The sequence below is a fragment of the Pyrus communis genome, chromosome 9, assembly GCF_041283825.1.
Source record: "Pyrus communis isolate YQ-2024b chromosome 9, ASM4128382v1, whole genome shotgun sequence".
Lineage (NCBI taxonomy): Eukaryota > Viridiplantae > Streptophyta > Magnoliopsida > Rosales > Rosaceae > Pyrus > Pyrus communis.
In genome coordinates this window covers 7,345,218-7,365,658 of record NC_142573.1, presented here as the reverse complement: position 1 = coordinate 7,365,658, position 20,441 = coordinate 7,345,218, and the positions used below count along the sequence as shown (strand labels likewise).

The following is a 20,441-nucleotide window of genomic DNA, read 5'->3' as shown; positions in this document are numbered from 1 at the left end:
AACTAATTGATTGTTATGTGTGCAAAGCTCGAGAAAATAAAACACTAACCTCAAATTAAAAACTCAATTAATTAATATTCACGTACTATGAATAAATTGCGTGTATACATAGTAAATCCTACTACATGGACGAACTTCAACTCAAGTCATTAACATTAGATAAATAAGTGTAACAAAAAATAAATTGAGTTAAGGAGTATATATACACAGAATTAGAACATGTATTAAAAAGATAAATAAGCGTTGAGATGAGTCACATATGCAAACGACGACTTGACTTCAAGTCTTCAAGTGATGGCGATCACCTGATTTAATCTACTAAAAGAATTACGTTCGCATTTTTTAAGATCAAACGAGCGTATAGATAAAACTAAACGATCGAGTTTGTAATTATTACATGCAAACGATGAATGACTTCAAGCCTTCAATTGATCGAGACATCAATTCACCACCCACTCATCGATCGACTCATACTTTTTTTTATTTATGCTTTGCATGAGTTGTGTCTATAAAAGGAGTTAGCTTCTTCACTCTTAATTATCCGAGAGCCATAAAACAATATTTCCTATAACTAGAAAAACACAGTGCCATGAAAATGGAATCTTGGTTGTCCAAGTTTACCTGTTTCCATTGTCTTGTTTTTTTATTACTCAATGTTACTCACTGTTTTTCATTTGTGCAGACTCAGACACGGACACTTTGCCACGCTGACGAGCACTCCTTCTTGTTACAATTCAAGGAAAGCTTTACGATAGACAAGTCAGCTTCTAGATCTCCTTTTGCTCATCCGAAGGTAGCATCTTGGCCTCGAGAAGGAGATCAGAATCAGAGTAACTGTTGTTCGTGGGATGGTGTTGAGTGCCATGTGGAGTCTGGCCGTGTCATTGGCCTTGACCTCAAGAGCAGCTGTCTCTATGGTTCTATCAATTCCAACAGCACCCTCTTCCGACTTGTTCACTTGCAGATGCTTGACCTCTCAGACAACAACTTCAATTTGTCTGAAATACCATTGAGATTGGGCCATGACCTTTCGAGTCTATCCTATCTCAACCTTTCACTATCTGCATTTTCTGGCCAAATTCCATCTGAAATTTCAAAGCTATCCAAACTGTCTACCCTTGATCTGTCTCAAAATAATGGTTTGGAGCTTAGGAAGTCCAACATGAGAATCCTAGTCCAAAACTTGACCAGCATAAAACAACTTCATTTTAGTTATGTAGGCATATACTCGACTGTGCCTGATATCTTGGTCAATGCATCTTCTCTCACATCTCTCAATCTAAGCTACTGTGGGTTGTATGGGGAATTCCCAATAGGCATTTTCCACCTACCAAACCTAGAAGAGCTTAGATTGCAGTTTAACATAGACCTAAATGGTTATTTTCCTAAATTTAATAGGACCAATTCCCTCAAAATATTGGATGTTTCAAAGACAAATTTCTTTGGTGAACTTCCTAGTTCTATCGGAAACCTTCATTCCTTAAACTACTTTGATATCTCAAACTGTGGTTTTGATTCCCATGTTCCATCTTCATTTGGAAACCTTACCCAGCTCAGTTTCCTTAAGATGGCTTCATTTCATGATGTTTCCGCAGGCCAATTCTTAGTTCCTGATTCCTTGTCTTGTTTTGGAAAATTAACCAAGCTCAACTACTTGGATCTTTCGGATATTAACTTACAGGGGAATTTCCCACGTTTTGTGGCTAACCTGACTCAACTTGCGTTTCTAGACTTGTTTGACAATTCACTAACTGGTGAAATCCCATCTTGGCTCGCATTAGAGTTGAAGCAACTAACTTTTCTGCGGCTTACCTTCAACGATTTGCAAGGAGCAGTTCCTAAGTCGCTTTTCCACCTCAAAAATCTTGAATGTCTTGGCCTTTCTTATAATAATTTGAGCGGATTAGTTGAGTTTGATGAGTTTTCCAACCTCAAAAAGTTGAAGTTACTTGGTTTATCGGATAACAAGTTATCCGTGCGTGTCAAATCTGGTTCAAGTGCTACTCTTCCAAAGTTCGAAGTTCTAAACTTGGCTGAATGCAACTTGACAGAGTTTCCAGAATTTTTGAAAAATCAATACGAATTGGGAGATCTACACCTTGCTGGTAACAACATTCATGGCCAAATACCAAAATGGCTCTGGAATGCAACTAGAGAAACTTTGTTCAATCTCAACCTCGGCTCTAACTTGTTAACAGGCTTTGAGGAAAATCCAGTCACTCTTCCATGGAAAAATCTACAAATGTTTGTTCTTGGTAATAATCGGTTACAAGGGTCATTGCCAATTCCACCACAATCTATCATGTCTTACATTGTCAGCAACAATAGTTATAGTGAAGAAGTTTCACCATTGTTCTGCAACTTGAATTATCTTCAAGTTCTTAATTTGGCCAACAACAACTTGAGTGGTATGCTTCCACAGTGTTTGGGGAAGTCCAGTAGCTTGGAAATACTGCATTTGATGTTTAATTCTTTCCACGGCGATATTCCTCCATTTTGTGCTAACAAAAATAGTTTGAAATATGTTTCGTTGGGTTACAATCGGTTACAGGGGATGCTACCAAGATCAATGGCCGATTGCATTCAGTTAAAGTTTCTTCACATTGGCAACAATCAGATCAGTGACATTTTCCCTTCTTGGTTAGGGGTACTTCCAGTATTGAGGGCTCTCATTTTGGGGTCGAATGCATTTCATGGGATAATTGGGAAGCCTCCAACTGATCATGAGTTCCCAAACTTATGCATCATTGATTTATCCAACAATCTATTTTCAGGTATGTTGCCTTCTAAGTACATGGAGAACTGGAATTTCATGAAATATGTTGTCGCAAACGAGGAAAGCCAGTACTTTACAGTCTTATCAAACTATAGCACAAATAAATATGGATTTTACTATAAATTTTCATACGAGATGATAATTCCTGTAAAAGGTGTTGAGTTGACATATCATCAGACCCCCTATGATATGAGACTCATAGATTTCTCAAGTAATAGATTTGAAGGAGAGATTCCAGCAAGTATCATTGGGAGTCTAGGAGCACTTCATGTGCTAAACCTCTCCAACAACACTCTCTCTGGTCAAATCCCCTCATCTCTGGCGAACTTGACTGCTCTTGAATCGTTGGATCTCTCTCAAAACAAGCTCTCAGGAATGATCCCTGGTAGTTTGGCACAACTCACTTTCCTTGGGTACTTCAACGTGTCGTATAACCATCTTTGGGGGCCTATACCACTTGGCCAACAATTTGGTACATTCCTAGAAGATTCATACCAAGGAAACTCAGGTCTGTGTGGAGAGCTTTTGTCCAAGAAATGCGAGGCTTCTGAGAGCTCGAGGCGACCGCCACGATCAAGCTTTGAAGAAGATGAAGAGGCTGGGTTTCCATTTGAGTTTGACTGGTATGTAGTCTTGCCGGGAGTTATTAGTGGACTAATAGTGGGAGTGGTTGCTGGAAACACATTGGCAGACAAGAAGCATGAATGGTTTGTGGAGACATTCAGCAGGAGGAGAAAGCCAACAACCGCAAGGGCGACGAGGGGACGCCGAACTTAGCTTGATGTGTCTACCGGCTAGAGAAATGTTTGGGCCTTCAAGGCCAATGTCATGTTTTTTATGATTTCTGGTGCTTCAGCATATGTTGTTATGTTATATTACAATAATGGGGTTCTATAAGTTTGCTTTGTATAATATTTCTACTTGATCAAATTCAGTGTTATCAACTAAGTAGTTGGAATTACGTTTCCTGTTTCCATTTGCTTCTAGGTCAAAACTAGCAAAAGTGTCGTGCTCTGCTGTGGGTTTTAAATTCGTAGTTTATAACAAATATGAACCATTTCCTTAATAAAGAGAGAGTTTGAATAACAAGTACATAATAAGCAATTGATACTCAAAAGCTACCAACAGCTTAACTGCATTCATAAACACATATATCACTATACACATAATAGATACTTCTGAAAATTCCATAAATTCACAAATCAACCCATTCATTTCTAAAATAACTCTTTAAGTTACATTACATTTTATTTACTTTGCATTCAAAGCATAAGTGCAATCCAAATGGGAGAATTCTAAGTTACAGTTATATACATTTCCAAAAGTTTCCCACATTGATTAGTCGTTCATTCTGCACCTGTATTTTACTAATTCTATGTTAAGAGTTCTATATACAACTCAGAAAAGCAGATTTTAACAACTACAAGGACGGACAGTAACACCGCATGACGGTGTTATGATAAAAAATGATAAACAACATACTAAACAGAAGTGATGTTTTAAATCTGGAATGAATGCATACCTGAAGAGCTGATTTCAAATTGGCGATCCCTTTCCCATCCTGGTAACATTTCAAAATCCAAATCAGAAAATAAAACAAAATTGAATGAATTATGAAGAAAATTTATTCTCCAACAGAAAACTCAGCGCTACACAAAATCATTGAATTGGAATGAAACTAATGAGAATAAATTGAACAAAACCTAACTCAATTGAAGCTATTCTCTGAAAATCTTCTGAATTAAATTAATAAAACAAAAATAAAAACTTTATAAAGTTAGAGATCATAAGAAAGCATATTAGCAGGCAAAAAAAAGACGGAGACAGAGCATCAACTAACAGCAGATTTCCTCCAGACTTGCTTAAGAAGTTGAGTACAGATCTGTCTTCTAATGCAAAACCATAAAGTGAGTTGTAATCTAAAGGTTCCTACCTTAAAATTAGACGTATTTATCAAATATATCATTTAATAATCCTCACGCATGTAATTATCCTAAATAATCAAATGGGAAACATATATCATAATCTTCGTTTGAGAAAGTCAGTTTGTTTTATGGGGTTTTCACTATTTTCAAAATCAATATCAAATTTTGTAAGGAAGAGAAAAGAATTTACCTTTGGGAAAGTCTGAACGGTTGCGGTGGTTGGTAGAATCGAAGAGATTTTAGCAGATGAGGCGAGGAGGAAGACGGGGAGAGTAGAGGCAAGCAGCGCGGTGAGCGTTTTAGCGGTGAGAAAAACAATGTGGGAACTGGGAAATATCTAGAGAAACGGTGGGTTTACAAATTGGAAAGATTTTTTAATATGTCTGGAACACGAGATGATGTATCATGTGTTTCTATATAAATTGTAAAATTTTTGTATTAAAAAATTAATAACATAAAAAATAAAATTTTTCACTGTTTATATAATAACATGTAGTGTATCAAATTTCCTGATAAATTGAAGAGGCATGCCTTTTTGGCCATCTTACAATGCAGCTAAAAAAAATAGCACTGAAAAATGATAATGAAACAGGGGCTTTTTTGTCCCTTCACTGTACTTAGAAACTGTGTTTATTTTCCTTATTGAGCTTTAGTATAGATAATTTATTACAGCTTTTCACGTGTGAATTCTCCATAAGACCAACTTCAGTTTTTGGACCCAAATTCAATTTTTTTTTATTTTTAGTACATCAATATTTTACACTAGGGGAGGGAGAGTTCGGCTATGCCACATAATGAGCAACCTAATTTGGTATCGAATTCACCATCCACAAGATTCGAAGACCTCTCACTTCCAAGTGAAGAGAAATATCAAACCGTAGTGAGAGGCCCCAAACTCAAATATTTTAGTTTACTAAAAGACAAAATTTAAGTCTATGAACAGTGAATGTTACTCAACCCTTAAAACCTAAATTTCATGACTTAAAATATATTAACAATTGTGGAATTGCTTTGACCCTATTTTTTTTGGGAAAATATTTTTTGTAACCTTGGGTTATGTTATCTTAATTTAATTTTACAAATATTTTAACATAAAAAAAATTTAAATTTCGACAAGAAATTTAAAACCAAACAAATCACACCAATCAACCACTCAACCAACCAAAACTTCAATATAGATGATAATTCATAACATAAACTAAAAATTTAAGCACTAATTGAAAGTATAAATGATAGTTCGTATAAGCTAAAAGTATTCATCTTGTCCTGAGGATGGGATTGGAAAATAATTTTTTAAAGTTGATCGTCTTAAATTTTTTATTTTATTATTTTAACGTTCAATTTAAATTTCATCGGTTGAATCTGTAGTGATACTATAGAGTTCATCTATAGTATGATTTCAGAACCAAAACCTTCCTTTAGATGAACTCTATGTTAAGAATCAATGTCAAAATTAGGTATGGTTGAGTGGAAAGTTAGGCAATGTTGTAGGTGAAGTAAGTATGTGAGGTTGGTGAAGTAAGTGGAGGTTGTAGGTGAAGTAGGTGGATGTTGTAGGTGAAGTAGGTGGATGTTGTAGGTGAAGTAAGTGTGTGGTGTAGCTTTCATTTGGTTTGCTATAAATACCTAAGTCCTCAAGCATTGTAGATCATCCAAGGAGAAACAAAGCCTAGAGCTAAATAAGAAAAGCTTTGCTAATTAGTTTGTTTTGTGAGCTTTCTTTAAGAGTGTGCTCTATTTTCTTCTTCTTGGGATCATTAGAGTTATCTTGGATACTCTTCTTATTCAACAATTGGTATCAGAGCCAAGTCGGTCAGGGATCGTTCTTGGTAGAGCATTGGTTGTAAAGTCTCTTGAATTTCCGAGTATGCTCTGTGGTTGCAGTTTTGACTGATCTTCCACATCAGAAAAGATTTCTTGAGATTATTGCTGGGGTTATCACAAACCTTGAGAGGGAGCTTCTTTGTGTCGAGAGTAGTGTATTACTCTGCACGGTAGTCACTCAAGCTTGTTCGGTGTAGTCAAAGTCTTGCCGATACGATGGGTGATCTTCAAGTTGTTGGAGGAATCAAGAAGCTCAACAACCAAAACTATAACACGTGGGCAACGTGTATAGAGTCTTACCTTCAAGGTCAAGACTTATGGGAGGTTGTCTGTGGTAGTGAAGTTACACAACCGGCAGCGGAAGATGCAAACGGTGTCTTGCGGAAGTGGAAAATTAAAGCAGGCAAATCAATGTTTGCCTTAAAGACCACAATAGAAGAAGAAATGTTGGAGTACATTCGGGATGCTAAAACGCCAAAGGAAGCATGGGACACTTTTGTTACACTCTTTTCGAAGAGGAACGATACAAAATTGCAACTTCTCGAGAATGAGCTGCTATCGATGGTACAACGCGACATGACAATTGCCCAGTACTTTCACAAGGTGAAGTCGATATGCCGCGAAATTTCAGAATTAGATCCAACAGCTCCTATTGGGGAAACCAGGATGAAGAGAATAATTATCTATGGTTTGAGACCCGAATATCGAGGGTTCATTGCCGCTATACAAGGATGGCCGACCCAACCATCACTTGTTGAGTTCGAGAATTTGCTTGCCGATCAAGAAGCTTTGGCAAAGCAAATGGGAGGGGTCTCGTTAAAAGGTGAGGAGGAAGCGCTCTACACCAAAAGTAAAGGCAGCTTTAAGCAGCGTGCTGGTGGTGGATCTAAAAGAAATGGTGACAAGGAAAAAGGTCATCAAGGAGGAGGGAGTTCTCGACCAGGGGGAGCTCCGAAGTATCACGGCAACCGTGGTCAGTCCCAGAATAATAAAAGATTTGAGGGCAAGTGTTACAATTGTGGAAAGAATGGCCACATGGCGAAGGATTGCTGGTTCAAAAGGCCTGCAGAAAGTAACGTCGCCAACTCAGAGAAGAAAATTGAAGATGATTGGGATGTCGTTGCATCTCTAGCCCTGGAGGAAGAATGGGATGCAGAAGCATCATCTTGTTGGTGCTCAGAAAATAAGGCGTTGCCCGACCCAAAAGATTTAGAAGATACATTGCAAGGGAAACTAGGAGACCGAGCTGCCCAAATCCAATCAAGTCCAGATGAGCCTGAAGATTTGCTTGCTGGAGACGATGTCGAGCAAGAAGTACCTAAGAGTCCTTGGCAAACAGGTGTGTACCAACAACCACAAGAAGTTAGACCTAGTGAAGTGGAAGTATCAACTCCACAAGCACAACTAAGAAGGTCAACAAGAGTACGAAAGCCAAATCCTAAATATGCCAATGCTGCCATAACTGATGGAGCACCAAAAGAACTTGAGGTGTTTGAAGAAGCATCACAGAGTTCTGAATGGATAAGAGCTATGGAAGAAGAAATCACTGCGCTTAAGCAAAATCAGACTCGGGATTTGGTGCCAAAGCCAAGGGATATGAAACCCATATCCTGCAAATGGGTGTACAAGATAAAGCGTCGTCCTGATGGTTCAGTTAAAAGGTACAAGGCTCGGTTGGTGGCTCGAGGCTTCTCTCAGCAATACGGACTAGACTATGATGAAACGTTTAGTCCAGTAGCAAAGCTTACAACCGTACGAGTCCTACTTGCACTTGCAGCTAACAAAAATTGGAATCTATACCAAATGGATGTGAAGAATGCTTTCTTGCATGGAGAGTTAGATCGGGAGATCTACATGATGCAGCCAATGGGCTTTGAAAGTAAAGTTCATCCCGAGTACGTGTGCAAGTTGAGGAAAGCACTCTACGGTCTAAAACAAGCACCAAGGGCGTGGTATGGTAAGATTGCTGAATTTCTAACACAAAGTGGTTATTCAGTAACACCAGCAGATTCCAGCTTGTTTGTCAAAGCCAATGAAGGAAAGCTAGCTATTGTGCTAGTGTATGTGGATGACTTAATCATAACCGGTGATGAAGAGTTCAGAGAGTCAGCCGAAAGAGAAGTGGGAAAGAAGATCCGTTGCCTGCGCACAGATAACGGGGGAGAATATAGCTCAAGTGAGTTCTCTCAATACCTAAGGGAATGTCGAATACGTCATCAGTACACTTGTGCCAACACACCACAACAAAATGGTGTAGTTGAGAGAAAGAACCGACATCTTGCAGAAGTCTGTCGAAGTATGCTACATGCAAAGAACGTACCGGGAAGGTTTTGGGCTGAAGCAATGAGGACTGCAGCCTTAGTGATCAACAGACTTCCTCAACCAAGGTTAGGATTTGTTTCACCCCTTGAGAAACTGTGGAACATGAAACCTACAGTTAGCTACTTTCGAGTATTTGGTTGTGTATGTTATGTATTTGTTCCTGATCATGTACGGAGCAAGTTTGATAAGAAAGCTGTTAGATGTATCTTTGTGGGATACGACAGCCAGAGAAAGGGATGGAAATGTTGCGATCCAACAAGTGGAAGATGTTACACTTCACGAGATGTGGTGTTTGATGAAGCATCTTCTTGGTGGTCCTCAGAGAATGAGGTGCTACCAGACTCCAGAGAATTTGGAGAAAAGCTGCAACAGAAGATGGGGGAGTATACTATCCAACCCCCATTCAAAGATAAATTTCATGCCGTGGGTTCCAATTGAGCCTAAGAAGGCTTCGTCCGGCTGCAAGACGTAAAAGAAAATGCTACTTGGGAGGCAACCCAATGCACTGAATAAAACAAAGCTTGTTCATTAATTTTCGAGAAATTACAAATGTATCTAACAAAGAAAGAGAAAGGTGGAGCCTTCACAAGGGTTGTGTACGTGAGGCCCCACTACGTGGCAACACTCTCGGAGCAGGAGGCATCGGAGCAGAAGGCATCGGAGCAAGAGGCATAGGAGCGGGAGGCACCGAAGATAGATCATTCAAGGCCTCAATCCTTGGTGGAACGCTAGATGATCCAGGAAAGAGGTGCCTCTGGAAGAAAGCCGCAAACCTTTGACGGTCATCAAGCTCATCAAGCTTCCTCTTCATGCCTGTCGAATAATTGTTGGCAAGCACGTGCAAACTTCGGTTCTCGTACTTAAGCTGTTTGTTCTCTTGCTTAAGACTCTCCACCTCCGCCATCAATGATTCAACCTGACGGGAGCGAGCAAGTAGGCGTTGGCCCATGTTTGACACAGAGCCAGCGCACTGAACACTGAGAACCAGGGACTCTTGAACGGCCAACTCATCAGACCGTCCTGAAAGCAGCTGACTATCTTTGGGAATGAGGAGGTTCCGAGCTACTATCGTAGCCGTTGTTGCATCCGTCATCACAGAGTCCTCATCTGTAAGAGGGCCATGAGAAGATAAGAAAGACGGGCACCATACCTTATCCTGACGCGGCGCAACAGGATCATTGCTTAGACTCAAATCTAAGCAAATGTTCGATGGGTTAGATGAGCTAGCCATTTTTCAAGAAGTTAAAAGAGAAGGGTTGGATGGAGTGAAATCTCGACGGGCCGGAGACGATTTCTGGGCAATTTTCAAGTGTGCATTCTAGAGGTGATCGATCACCTCTATTAAAGGAGAGGCGTTCACCGATTCAGAAATGAAGAGACACCACTCTTCAAAACCGGAATTTCCGGCGTAAAGATCGCCATCTCGTCAGACGCAATCCCAGCTTTTCAGAAGACGCGTGGAAGGCGAGAAATCAGCTGCACACTTTTGCCGACAAGCGTGGGAGACAAAGCCGAAAGCTCCCGGCTTTTCAGAAAGCGTGTGCCATTTTGTCGAAAGTTCCCGGCTTTTCAGACAACGCGTGCCATTTTGTCAAAAGCTCTCTGACAAAGCTGAAGACGCGTGGAGGTAATTTCCGCATCCGCATTGCCACTTGCCATTACAATTCCTATATACATCAACATCCTGAAGGAAGTGGAGAAAAGGCTCTGCAAGAAGAGATTGAGATGAGACAGGTCAAGACGAATGATCAAGTTGCGGACTTGTTCACAAAAAAGTTTGAGTACAGGCAAGCTCGAAAATTTTCGCTGTCTGCTCAGCACAGTGCAAAGAATGAGAGCTGACATTGAGGGGGAGTGTTAAGAATCAATGTCAAAATTAGGTATGGTTAAGTGGAAAGTTAGGCAATGTTGTAGGTGAAGTAAGTGTGTGAGGTTGGTGAAGTAAGTGGAGGTTGTAGGTGAAGTAGGTGGATGTTGTAGGTGAAGTAGGTGGATGTTGTAGGTGAAGTAAGTGTGTGGTGTAGCTTTCATTTGGTTTGCTATAAATACCTAAGTCCTCAAGCATTGTAGATCATCCAAGGAGAAACAAAGCCTAGAGCTAAATAAGAAAAGCTTTGCTAATTAGTTTGTTTTGTGAGCTTTCTTTAAGAGTGTGCTCTATTTTCTTCTTCTTGGGATCATTAGAGTTATCTTGGTTGGATACTCTTCTTATTCAACACTCTATGTGTGCATGTTCCCAATAAAACAGAACGTTTAACCATCTTTCTAATAAAACAAACTCCAATTGCTTGAGCATCTTCAATGAAAGGCCAACTTTATTTTTTCATTCCCCCAATTAAACCGATAAAGTCACGCAAGCTGGGTTTTAAACCAACCTAAGCACAAATTCAAACCATTAAGCAAAAACAGCAAGCAATGCAAACCATTAAGCACATATGCAATTTATATATGTAATACCTAATTGCACATATTATGAATGTCCATTGTGTGGTTTAGTTCAAATCCTCCAGCCTCATACACAACCCATAAGAGCCATTCGAAAACCAAAACAAACCCCCCTTGCAATTTAGCTCACTAACCCAATTGAATCAAAACAAATTCAATCAGGAAGCAGAAAGTTACGAACAACCCAAAAACCAACAGAAACCCACTTGTAGTTTTAACTCACTAATCCATTGAATCAAAACAAATTCAGTTAGAGAAAAACTAGAGTCCAAAATCATATATATATGTGAACACGAAAGATTCCTAAAACAAGAAACAGGAATAAAGTGTACAAAATAATATTTTTTGTGTTTAATGATTTTGGGGTTACGATCTCTTTCTAATTTGGTCTTCTGATTCTATCTTCGTAGGGTGTAGGTTTGTGGATGAGTTGTTAATCCAAAGGGCCGTCGGGGCTTGATCTAAGGATGAACAGTTGATGAATAGATCTTCAAGGGGCGTTGGGCTTGATCTTGAAGAATGGGTGTATGGGTTTGTTGAGGTTGTTAATCCAAAGGGCCGTTAGGGCTTGATCTTAGGATGAACGATGAACACTTTCTTCAAGGGCCGTCGGGGCTTGATCTTGAATAATGGTTGTGTGGATTTCTTCAAGGGCTTTTGGGCTTGATCTTGAAGGTTGATGGATGAGCGGATTTTCAAGGGCTTTTGGGCTTAATCTTGAAGAACGATTGGATGTATGGATTTGTTGAGGTTGTTGATCCAAAGGGCCGTTGGGGCTTGATCTTAGGATGAACGGATGATGAACGATGAACACTTTCTTCAAGGGCCGTCGGGGCTTGATCTTGAATAATGGTTGTATGGATTTCTTCAAGGGCCTTTGGGCTTGATCTTGAAGGTTAATGGATGAGCGGATCTTCAAGGGCTTTTGGGCTTAATCTTGAAGAACGATTGGATGTGTGGATTTGTTGAGGTTGTTGATCCAAAGGGCCGTTGGGGCTTGATCTTAGGATGAACGGATGATGAATGATGAACACTTTCTTCAAGGGCCGTCGGGGCTTGATCTTGAATAATGGTTGTGTGGATTTCTTCAAGGGCTTTTGGGCTTGATCTTGAAGGTTGATGGATGAGCGGATCTTCAAGGGCTTTTGGGCTTAATCTTGAAGAACGATTGGATGTGTGGATTTGTTGAGGTTGTTGATCCAAAGGGCCGTTGGGGCTTGATCTTAGGATGAACGGATGATGAACAATGAACACTTTCTTCAAGGGCCGTCGGGGCTTGATCTTGAGTTGGTGGGAGTTCTTCAAGGGGCGTTGGGGCTTGATCTTGAAGGAGGATTTGACGAAGAACGAAGAGTGCTTTCTTGATCCTTCGGGATTTTCTTGAGAGCTTTAGAACTTTAAGGCTTCAAGGTTTTGGTGTGTGTGGGGAGTATTCTCTTCCATTTTGGGAGTAGAGAAATGTATTTGTGAATTGGTTTTTGGTGTGTGTCCATTCCTCTTGATGGAGAAGCCTATTTATAGGTTTTGAGAGTGAATCACCACCATTCATTTTTTTGGTGAAGTGAGTGGAGGTTGTAGGTGAAGTAAGTGGAGGTTGTAGGTGAAGTAAGTGAATGTTATGGGTAAAGTAAGTGGATGTTGTGGGTGAAGTAAGTGTGTGAGGTTGGTGAAGTAAATAAAATGTTGTAATTTTAATACATTGGTTAACATTTATTTTACTGAAATTTCGATGTCTACAATATATATATATATATATATATATATTATCTAAATGTAAACCAATTCTTAGCTAATTAACTGAGTATACCAAAGAATCAAATTAAACACAAATTCTTAAAAGTTTGGCATCCCAATAATCAAATAAGGAAAAACAACAATGTGTGTACTGCGTGTGTGAGCGTATGTGCTGCATAAGTGTGTGAGTGTATATTGTATTGCCGAGGAAAAACAACAATATCTTCCAAGCAATAAAAAAAGGTATAAGCGTGTGAGTATATGTTGTATGTGTTGTGTATGTATAAGTGCATGACAGTGTTTGTGTCACACTGCATGTGTATGTATATAAAATGTGTAAGTGTAGGTAAGTGTGTGTACACTGTGTGGACAAGTGTATGTGATGATGTGTGTGAGTGTATATTGTATGCGTATGCAGTGTGCGTGTGCATATAAAAAAAGGTAAGTGTATGCAGCGTGTATAAAAAATTGCAGTAGGGTAAGGCATATACCAAAATCATTATTGAAGTTAAGAATGATTTCCTAAAGAGATGCAAAATTACAGTAGGGTAAGGCTATACCAAATCACTTAGTCGGAATATACATAATCATTACTCCTCATAAAAAGAGAGAAAAAAAAGTATATATAAAGAATGAGGAACACAAACCTATCCAAACAATAAAGATTCCGTAATAGGTAAGAGCTTGCAAAACACCAAAAACTAATAGTTAGAAAAATAAAACATATATCAAGAAGATGAGACGAATTTGTAAGTCGAAAACTCCACCTATAACAGCTATACTAAAGCATAAACATTCATGAAAACTCATAATCGATAGCTAAACAGCACAAAGTATTTTTGCGGAAATATATGTTGAGAAGTCAATGATATCATCCCTGATATCTTGGCTTAGTTTTAGGAAACTATTTTGTAAATTGTTTATAATTGATTTGTGAATATCTGTAAAACCTAGAATGTAGGATAGGTTACCCATTTGGTTAGATCTCTCTTTGTATAAAGACTCTCAGAAGCAATAGAAGAAATTAATCTTCTGCAAAATATTTGTAGTACGATTTTACATGGTATCAGAGCTAGGCTGAAACCCTAGTTCCTTCCGCTGCCCTTTGTTCTTTGCTATTTTCACATAGCCTTTTCTGTCGACCTCCATGGCTACCGACGCAAGTTCTGGAAGCAAATTCAATGCTAAGGCTGATGCTTCCAATCCTCTTTTTATTCATCATTCTGACCATCCAGCCATGGTGCTGGTTTCGAAACCCTTGAATGGGGATAACTATTCAACCTGGTCTCGTGCTATGAAGATCTCGCTGAGTGCCAAAAATAAACTTGGCTTTGTTGATGGCACTGTCCTGCAACCTTCTGTCAAGACCAAGCCGGACGATCACGCTTCGTGGCAGAGATGCAACGACATGATCGTTGCGTGGATTATTAATTCTATTGACTCGGATATTGCTGATAGTATCCTATATATGGCTGATGCTCATGCGATCTGGGAGGAATTGCGTGAGCGATATTGTCAAAGTAATGCTCCCCGAATTTTCCAAATACAACGGGACATTGCTTCACTTACACAAGATCAACTTTCCATTGCCGCGTATTACACGAAGATGAAAAGTTTGTGGGATGAATTGTCGTCCTACAGTGAATCTGTTTCTTGCACCTGTGGAGCACAGAATGAGAGGAACAAGTTGATGCAATTTCTTATGGGACTCAATGACTCCTATAGTGCTGTTCGAGGACAGCTCCTGTTGATGAATCCTTTACCTACGGTTCGTCAAGCCTATGCATCTATTTCCCAGGAGGAGAAGCAACGAAGCCTTGCTTCTTCTCGAGTTACTACAGACGTAGCAGCTATGGCAGTACGTCAACCTAGTTCGAAGTCTTCTAATCGCAAACCTTTGCATTGCACTCATTGCGATCAAGACTACCATACCATTGATACCTGTTATCAGCTTCATGGATATCCACCAGGACACCGTTTGCATAAAGTTAAACCACAGAAAGGAAACCAGCGACAAAAAAAAGATCGGGGATCTTCCTCGGCGAATCATGTCTCGGAAAATGCAGCCACCAAAGAGGAGTTACAGTCCGTCATGTCTGGACTTTCTGATGCCCAGTTTCAACAGATTCTACAAATCATGAATGGTCAGAGCCGTGAGGAACAGCCACAGGCTAATGTCGCTAAGACAGGTTTGTCGAACTCTCCCTTGCATCTCCATCGATGGATAATCGATAGTGGTGCAACGGATCATATCACTTCTTCACCAGAATTGCTTACTGATGGTGTTAAAAATAAGAATATGTCTCCTGTTTTGTTACCCAGTGGAGAGCAAGCCCGCATACTTTCCATTGGCCATGTCCCTCTGAGTTCTACTTTTAAATTGCAAGATGTGTTGTGTGTGCCTACTTTTAAAGTAGATTTGATGTCAGTAAGTCGTATTACGAGTGGCTTACATTGTTCAGTAACATTTTTTCCTTCCTGGTGTATTGTGCAGGACCTAGCGACGAGGACGGTGATTGGTTTGGGTAAGCAAAGAGGCGGGCTATACTACTTGGTGGCCTTGGCTCCTGATCAGTCTAAGTTTCCTCGACGGTTCTGCAACCTTGTGCTTTCACCAACGGAGCTCTGGCATCGGCGTTTGGGTCACTTGTCATCCTCTCGTCTAGATTTCATGTCCAAACAGTTGTTACATTTCCCTTTTGCATCTAATAATGCTTGTGATATTTGCCCTTTAGCCAAGCAACATCGATTACCTTTTACTGTTAGTTCAATTTCATCTAATCAACCCTTTGTTTTGATTCATTGTGACATCTGGGGACCTTTTAAAGTTGCGTCTACTTCTCGAGCCAAATATTTTTTAACCATTGTCGACGATTATTCTCACTTTACATGGATTTTTCTTATGCAACACAAACATGACACACAATCTCTTCTCAAGGATTTTTTTTCTTTTGTTAAAACCCAATTTAATACTTCTATTCGTAATATCCGTGTTGACAATGGTGGGGAATTTTTTTTCCCTTCGTGATTTCTTTAAAGATCATGGAGTGATTTACCAACACTCTTGCGTTTATACGCCTCAACAAAATGGGGTCGTCGAACGCAAGCATCGTCATATACTTGAAACTGCTCGTGCCTTGCGTTTTCAAGCTAATTTTCCCCTCCATTTTTGGGGTGAATGTGTGCTCACAGCCGTTCATCTCATTAACCGTCTTCCTACACCCATTCTTTCCAAGCAAACACCGTTTGAACGTTTGTATTCTAAACCTCCTACCTTTTCCCACCTTAGGGTCTTTGGTTGCCTCGCTTATGCCACTGATGTCAATGTCACTCACAAATTTTCTCCTCGTGCCCACAAATGTATTTTTTTGGGATATCCCATTGGTCAGAAAGCCTACAAGTTATATAACCTCACCACTCGCCAAATTTTTACCAGTCGTGATGTTGTCTTCCATGAAAATATTTTTCCTTTTCACACATTCCCTTCTTCATCTTCCCCTCAACCTGCGTCTTTCTCCAACCCACTTCTTGAACCTCCTTCACCTGATCCCGTGTTACCCTCGGTCATCCACCCCTCTGACCCTATGTTCTCTGTTGAGCCGACCTCTTTCGCTGATGCCGAGTCTCCCGCGCTTCCTTCTCCTGCACCGCTACCTGCATCTGCTGTTCCTGACCTCACGCTGTCCGTGTCTGAGCCTACACCTGATCCGGCCCCGGTGCTCCGTCGTTCCAGCCGCCATTCTTCTCCGCCACCCAAGTTACGAGATTATGATTGTCCTACTCTCAAGCTTACCCAACCCCATCCTCCATCGTCTTCGTCGTCTGGTCGCACTCCAGGTACACGGTATCCACTCGCTAATTACCTTACTTACCATCGTTTCTCACCCACACAACAATCTTTCCTTGCACATATTACTCAACAGGTTGAACCTCGGAGTTATGAGGATGCAGCTCGTTTTCCTCATTGGCAAGCTGCCATGGCTTCCGAATTAGCAGCATTGGAAGCCAACTGCACTTGGTCTCTTACTCCCCTTCCCCGTGGCAAAACTCCCATTGGTTGTCGTTGGGTTTACAAGATTAAGCATCGTTCTGATGGCTCCATTGAGCGTTATAAGGCACGTTTAGTTGCCAAGGGCTATACCCAGCTTGAGGGTGTTGATTTCCATGACACGTTTTCTCCCACTGCCAAAATGGTCACTGTTCGCTGTTTGTTGGCTCTTGCTGCTTCTCGGCAGTGGTCTCTTCATCAGTTAGACGTTCACAACGCTTTTCTTCATGGTGACCTTCATGAAGAAATTTATATGACTCTTCCTCCCGGTCTTCGGCGACAGGGGGAGAACTTGGTTTGTCGCCTTAGTAAGTCTTTATATGGGTTGAAACAAGCCTCTCGTCAATGGTTTGCGAAGTTTTCTGAGGCCATTCAATCCGCTGGTTATGTACAATCCAAGTCCGACTACTCTTTATTTACTCGGAAACAAGGCAAGTCCTTTACAGCTCTCTTGATTTATGTTGATGACATTTTGATTACGGGAAATGATTCGAGTACTATTGATGCCCTTAAACAATTCCTTAATGGTCGTTTTAAAATCAAGGATCTTGGTGATTTGAAGTACTTTCTTGGGATTGAAGTATCACGTTCTAAGAAAGGGATCTTTATTTCCCAACGAAAATATGCTTTAGAAATATTGAAAGATGAAGGTCTTTTGGGAGCTCGCCCCGTCGACTTTCCCATGGAACAGAATCTTAAATTATCAGACAATGGTGCAATCCTCAAAGACCCGGCAAAATATAGAAGATTAGTGGGGCGTCTGATATACCTAACAATCACTAGGCCGGATATAACCTATTCCGTGCATGTGTTGAGTAGGTTTATGCATGAGCCTCGCACACCACACATGGAAGCAGCTCTTCGGATTTTGAAATATATCAAAAATACACCTGGACAAGGTTTGTTCTTCTCTGCGGAAAATGATTTAGTCTTAAACGCATATTGTGACTCGGACTGGGCAGGTTGCCCAACAACACGAAGATCAACTACGGGGTATTGTATTTTTTTTGGGCGCTTCATTGGTTTCTTGGAAGTCAAAGAGACAAAAGACTGTGTCTTTGTCATCAGCAGAGGCCGAGTATCTGTCCTCTCTTCTCCTCCCTCCATCTTTACGTATGATTATTTTTTATTTTTTATTTTTTTCCTGATGTTGGAATTTTGATCTATGGAGTTTAAGGCTCTGAAATATAGTATGATTTCAGAGCATTTGACAATTTAGTTGTAAGCAAGAAGCTCTTTTATTTACATTTCTGTGTAGTAGATCTGGCTTTTATGTGTTTTCTTTGATTCCTATGATAATTTTCAATGCTTATTTCAGGGCTTTACATTCTTAATGGTGTTGAACTAAATGCTTTTACTTACCTTGTTGCTGATTAAAGTTGGTTTCAAGAAAGCTGACAATCTTAATGAACAAAATCTTCCTATAAATTGGTATATGATACATGATCAAAAAGTCCTTGTTTACAAGGCATAGAAAAGAACTTTTTACGGACTTAACCTCTCTGTAAACAATCATTTTGAATTAAGAAGTCTAAGTAAATTGTGGCGCAAGTAATCAACTTATCTAAAGACTAAAAAGGCAATCTATTAAACAAAGATAACCGTGGCACGCTCAGATCTCCCTTAGTTTTGATTGTGAGCCTAAATACCTACCAAAGACCCCACAAAGGCACCTTTCAAACTAACTCCAAACTCATGATTCAGAAAAATAAGCGGCAAACCTTGCCTATCTGGCAAGACAAGAGGAGTTATGCGCAGGACATTCTAGCCTAAGCAGAAAGAACTTTCTTATTTTCTCGCTTGCTTTCTCTGTCCTTGAAGTTGTGCAAGGCCATACCATCGATAGGACCTCACCTTTAACCAAACAGGCAATCTGTATTGAACAAAATTTGTTAAAAAGTTAATTTTGATTTCCCAAAAGAAAAAAAGCAAATTAAGAGACTCTAAAAATCCAAGCAAGTAAAAATAAAAAAAATAAATAAAAATAAAAAATAAAAATAAAAACCCTTAGCGGTATGAGTGAAATTTTATTGGTAACGGAAAAAAAAAGTTACACCTAGTTAAGGGGGACATAAACTTTACCCCTCATAATACAAAGAAAAGAAGAAAAAGAACATGAAAAAAAAATGGTGACATAAACCTTACCCCTCCAAAAACGAAAACATAAAAAATACAAGTGAAAAAGGATGAGACGAGAAACCTAATTTCTCTAAAGCCAAACCAAAAAGGTCAAAACCAAGCCACTTATTGTAAGATACCAGCATGAACCAGACCACACATAATAGTACAACAAACACTACCAACAACTGCAACATGAATTTCAATAAGGACTAAGTCCTTTGCCCCCTCCAACCTCTTTTGGCTAGTAACTGCCACCTCCTCTTGCTAAATGTCTCTACAAACCATTCATGCTTCTTGTCTACAAAAGCGTTCCCGGCAACGAATCCGACAATTAGACCACAAAAAACTCTTGGAAGAACCATGTACCAATCAAACTTAAATGCAATTTCAGGGTCTTCATCTTCTTTGAAGATCGAAGGTGGTGAGGATGTTGAGGTCTCTGAATCCTTGCATTTCTTTGACAGAGGTTTTCCACACAAACCCGAGTTTCCTTGGTATGAATCTTCCTAAAATATATTAAATTGCTGGCCAAGTGGTATAGGCCCCCAAAGATGGTCATGGGATACATTGAAATACACAAGGAAATTGAGTTGGCCAAATTACTGGGGATACTTCCTGATAGCTGGTTTCCAGAGAGATCCAATGATTTAAGAGCTGTCAAGTTCCCAAGAGATGAGGGTATGAGACCACTGAGAGTGTTGTTGGAGAGGTTCAGCAAATGAAGGCCTCTTAGTTTCCCAATGATACCTGCTGGAATCTCTCCTTCAAATCTATTTCTTGATAGATCTATAAGTCTCAGAAGATAAGGGGTCTTCAAATATTTCAACTCAGCTCCCTTGGCAAGAATTGTGATCTTGTATTGATAGATATAAGTGGCATTAGTTGCGTTGGTTGAAGATACTTCAAAATAAGTTTGATTGGTTTCATTAACAAATTTCACGAAATTCCAGTTCTCCAAGTAGTTAGAGGGCAACATACCGGAAAAACCATTGTGAGATAGATAAATGATGCATAAGTTTGGGAACTCATGGTTACTTGAAGGCTTCCCAATTATTCCACGAAATTCATTAAGCAAAATGAGAGCCTTTAACACTGGCAGTTCCCCTAACCAAGATGAAAAGATGTCTCTGATGTAATTATTTCCGAGATTAAGAAACTCCAACCGAGTGCAATGAGCCATAGATCTTGGTTACTTGGTACCTTCCCCTGCAAATGATTGTCGCTTAAATCTACCATTCTCAAACTC

At 39.8% G+C, this 20,441-nt stretch overlaps 1 protein-coding gene and 1 long non-coding RNA gene across 2 annotated transcripts; one reads left to right on the top strand and one right to left on the bottom strand.

The window, feature by feature from the left end:
• Window positions 1–589: 589 nt before the first annotated feature.
• LOC137741020 (receptor-like protein 7) lies at window positions 590–3,737 on the top strand. The gene has a single exon (XM_068480829.2). The coding sequence runs from the start codon at window positions 590–592 to the stop codon at window positions 3,551–3,553; it is 2,964 nt and encodes a 987-aa protein (XP_068336930.2). The 3' UTR covers window positions 3,554–3,737.
• Window positions 3,738–3,970: 233 nt separating this feature from the next.
• On the bottom strand, window positions 3,971–5,079 carry LOC148694150 (uncharacterized). The gene is made up of 3 exons (XR_015966360.1): window positions 4,892–5,079; window positions 4,299–4,337; window positions 3,971–4,133 (listed from the first exon to the last, which is right to left on the bottom strand). It is a non-coding gene; the product is annotated as an uncharacterized LOC148694150 (long non-coding RNA).
• Window positions 5,080–20,441: the final 15,362 nt, after the last annotated feature.

Excerpts from the sequence above, each read along its gene's own strand:
- LOC137741020 (XM_068480829.2), top strand. The coding sequence starts at position 590 with ATGAAAATGGAATCTTGGTTGTCCAAGTTTACCTGTTTCCATTGTCTT.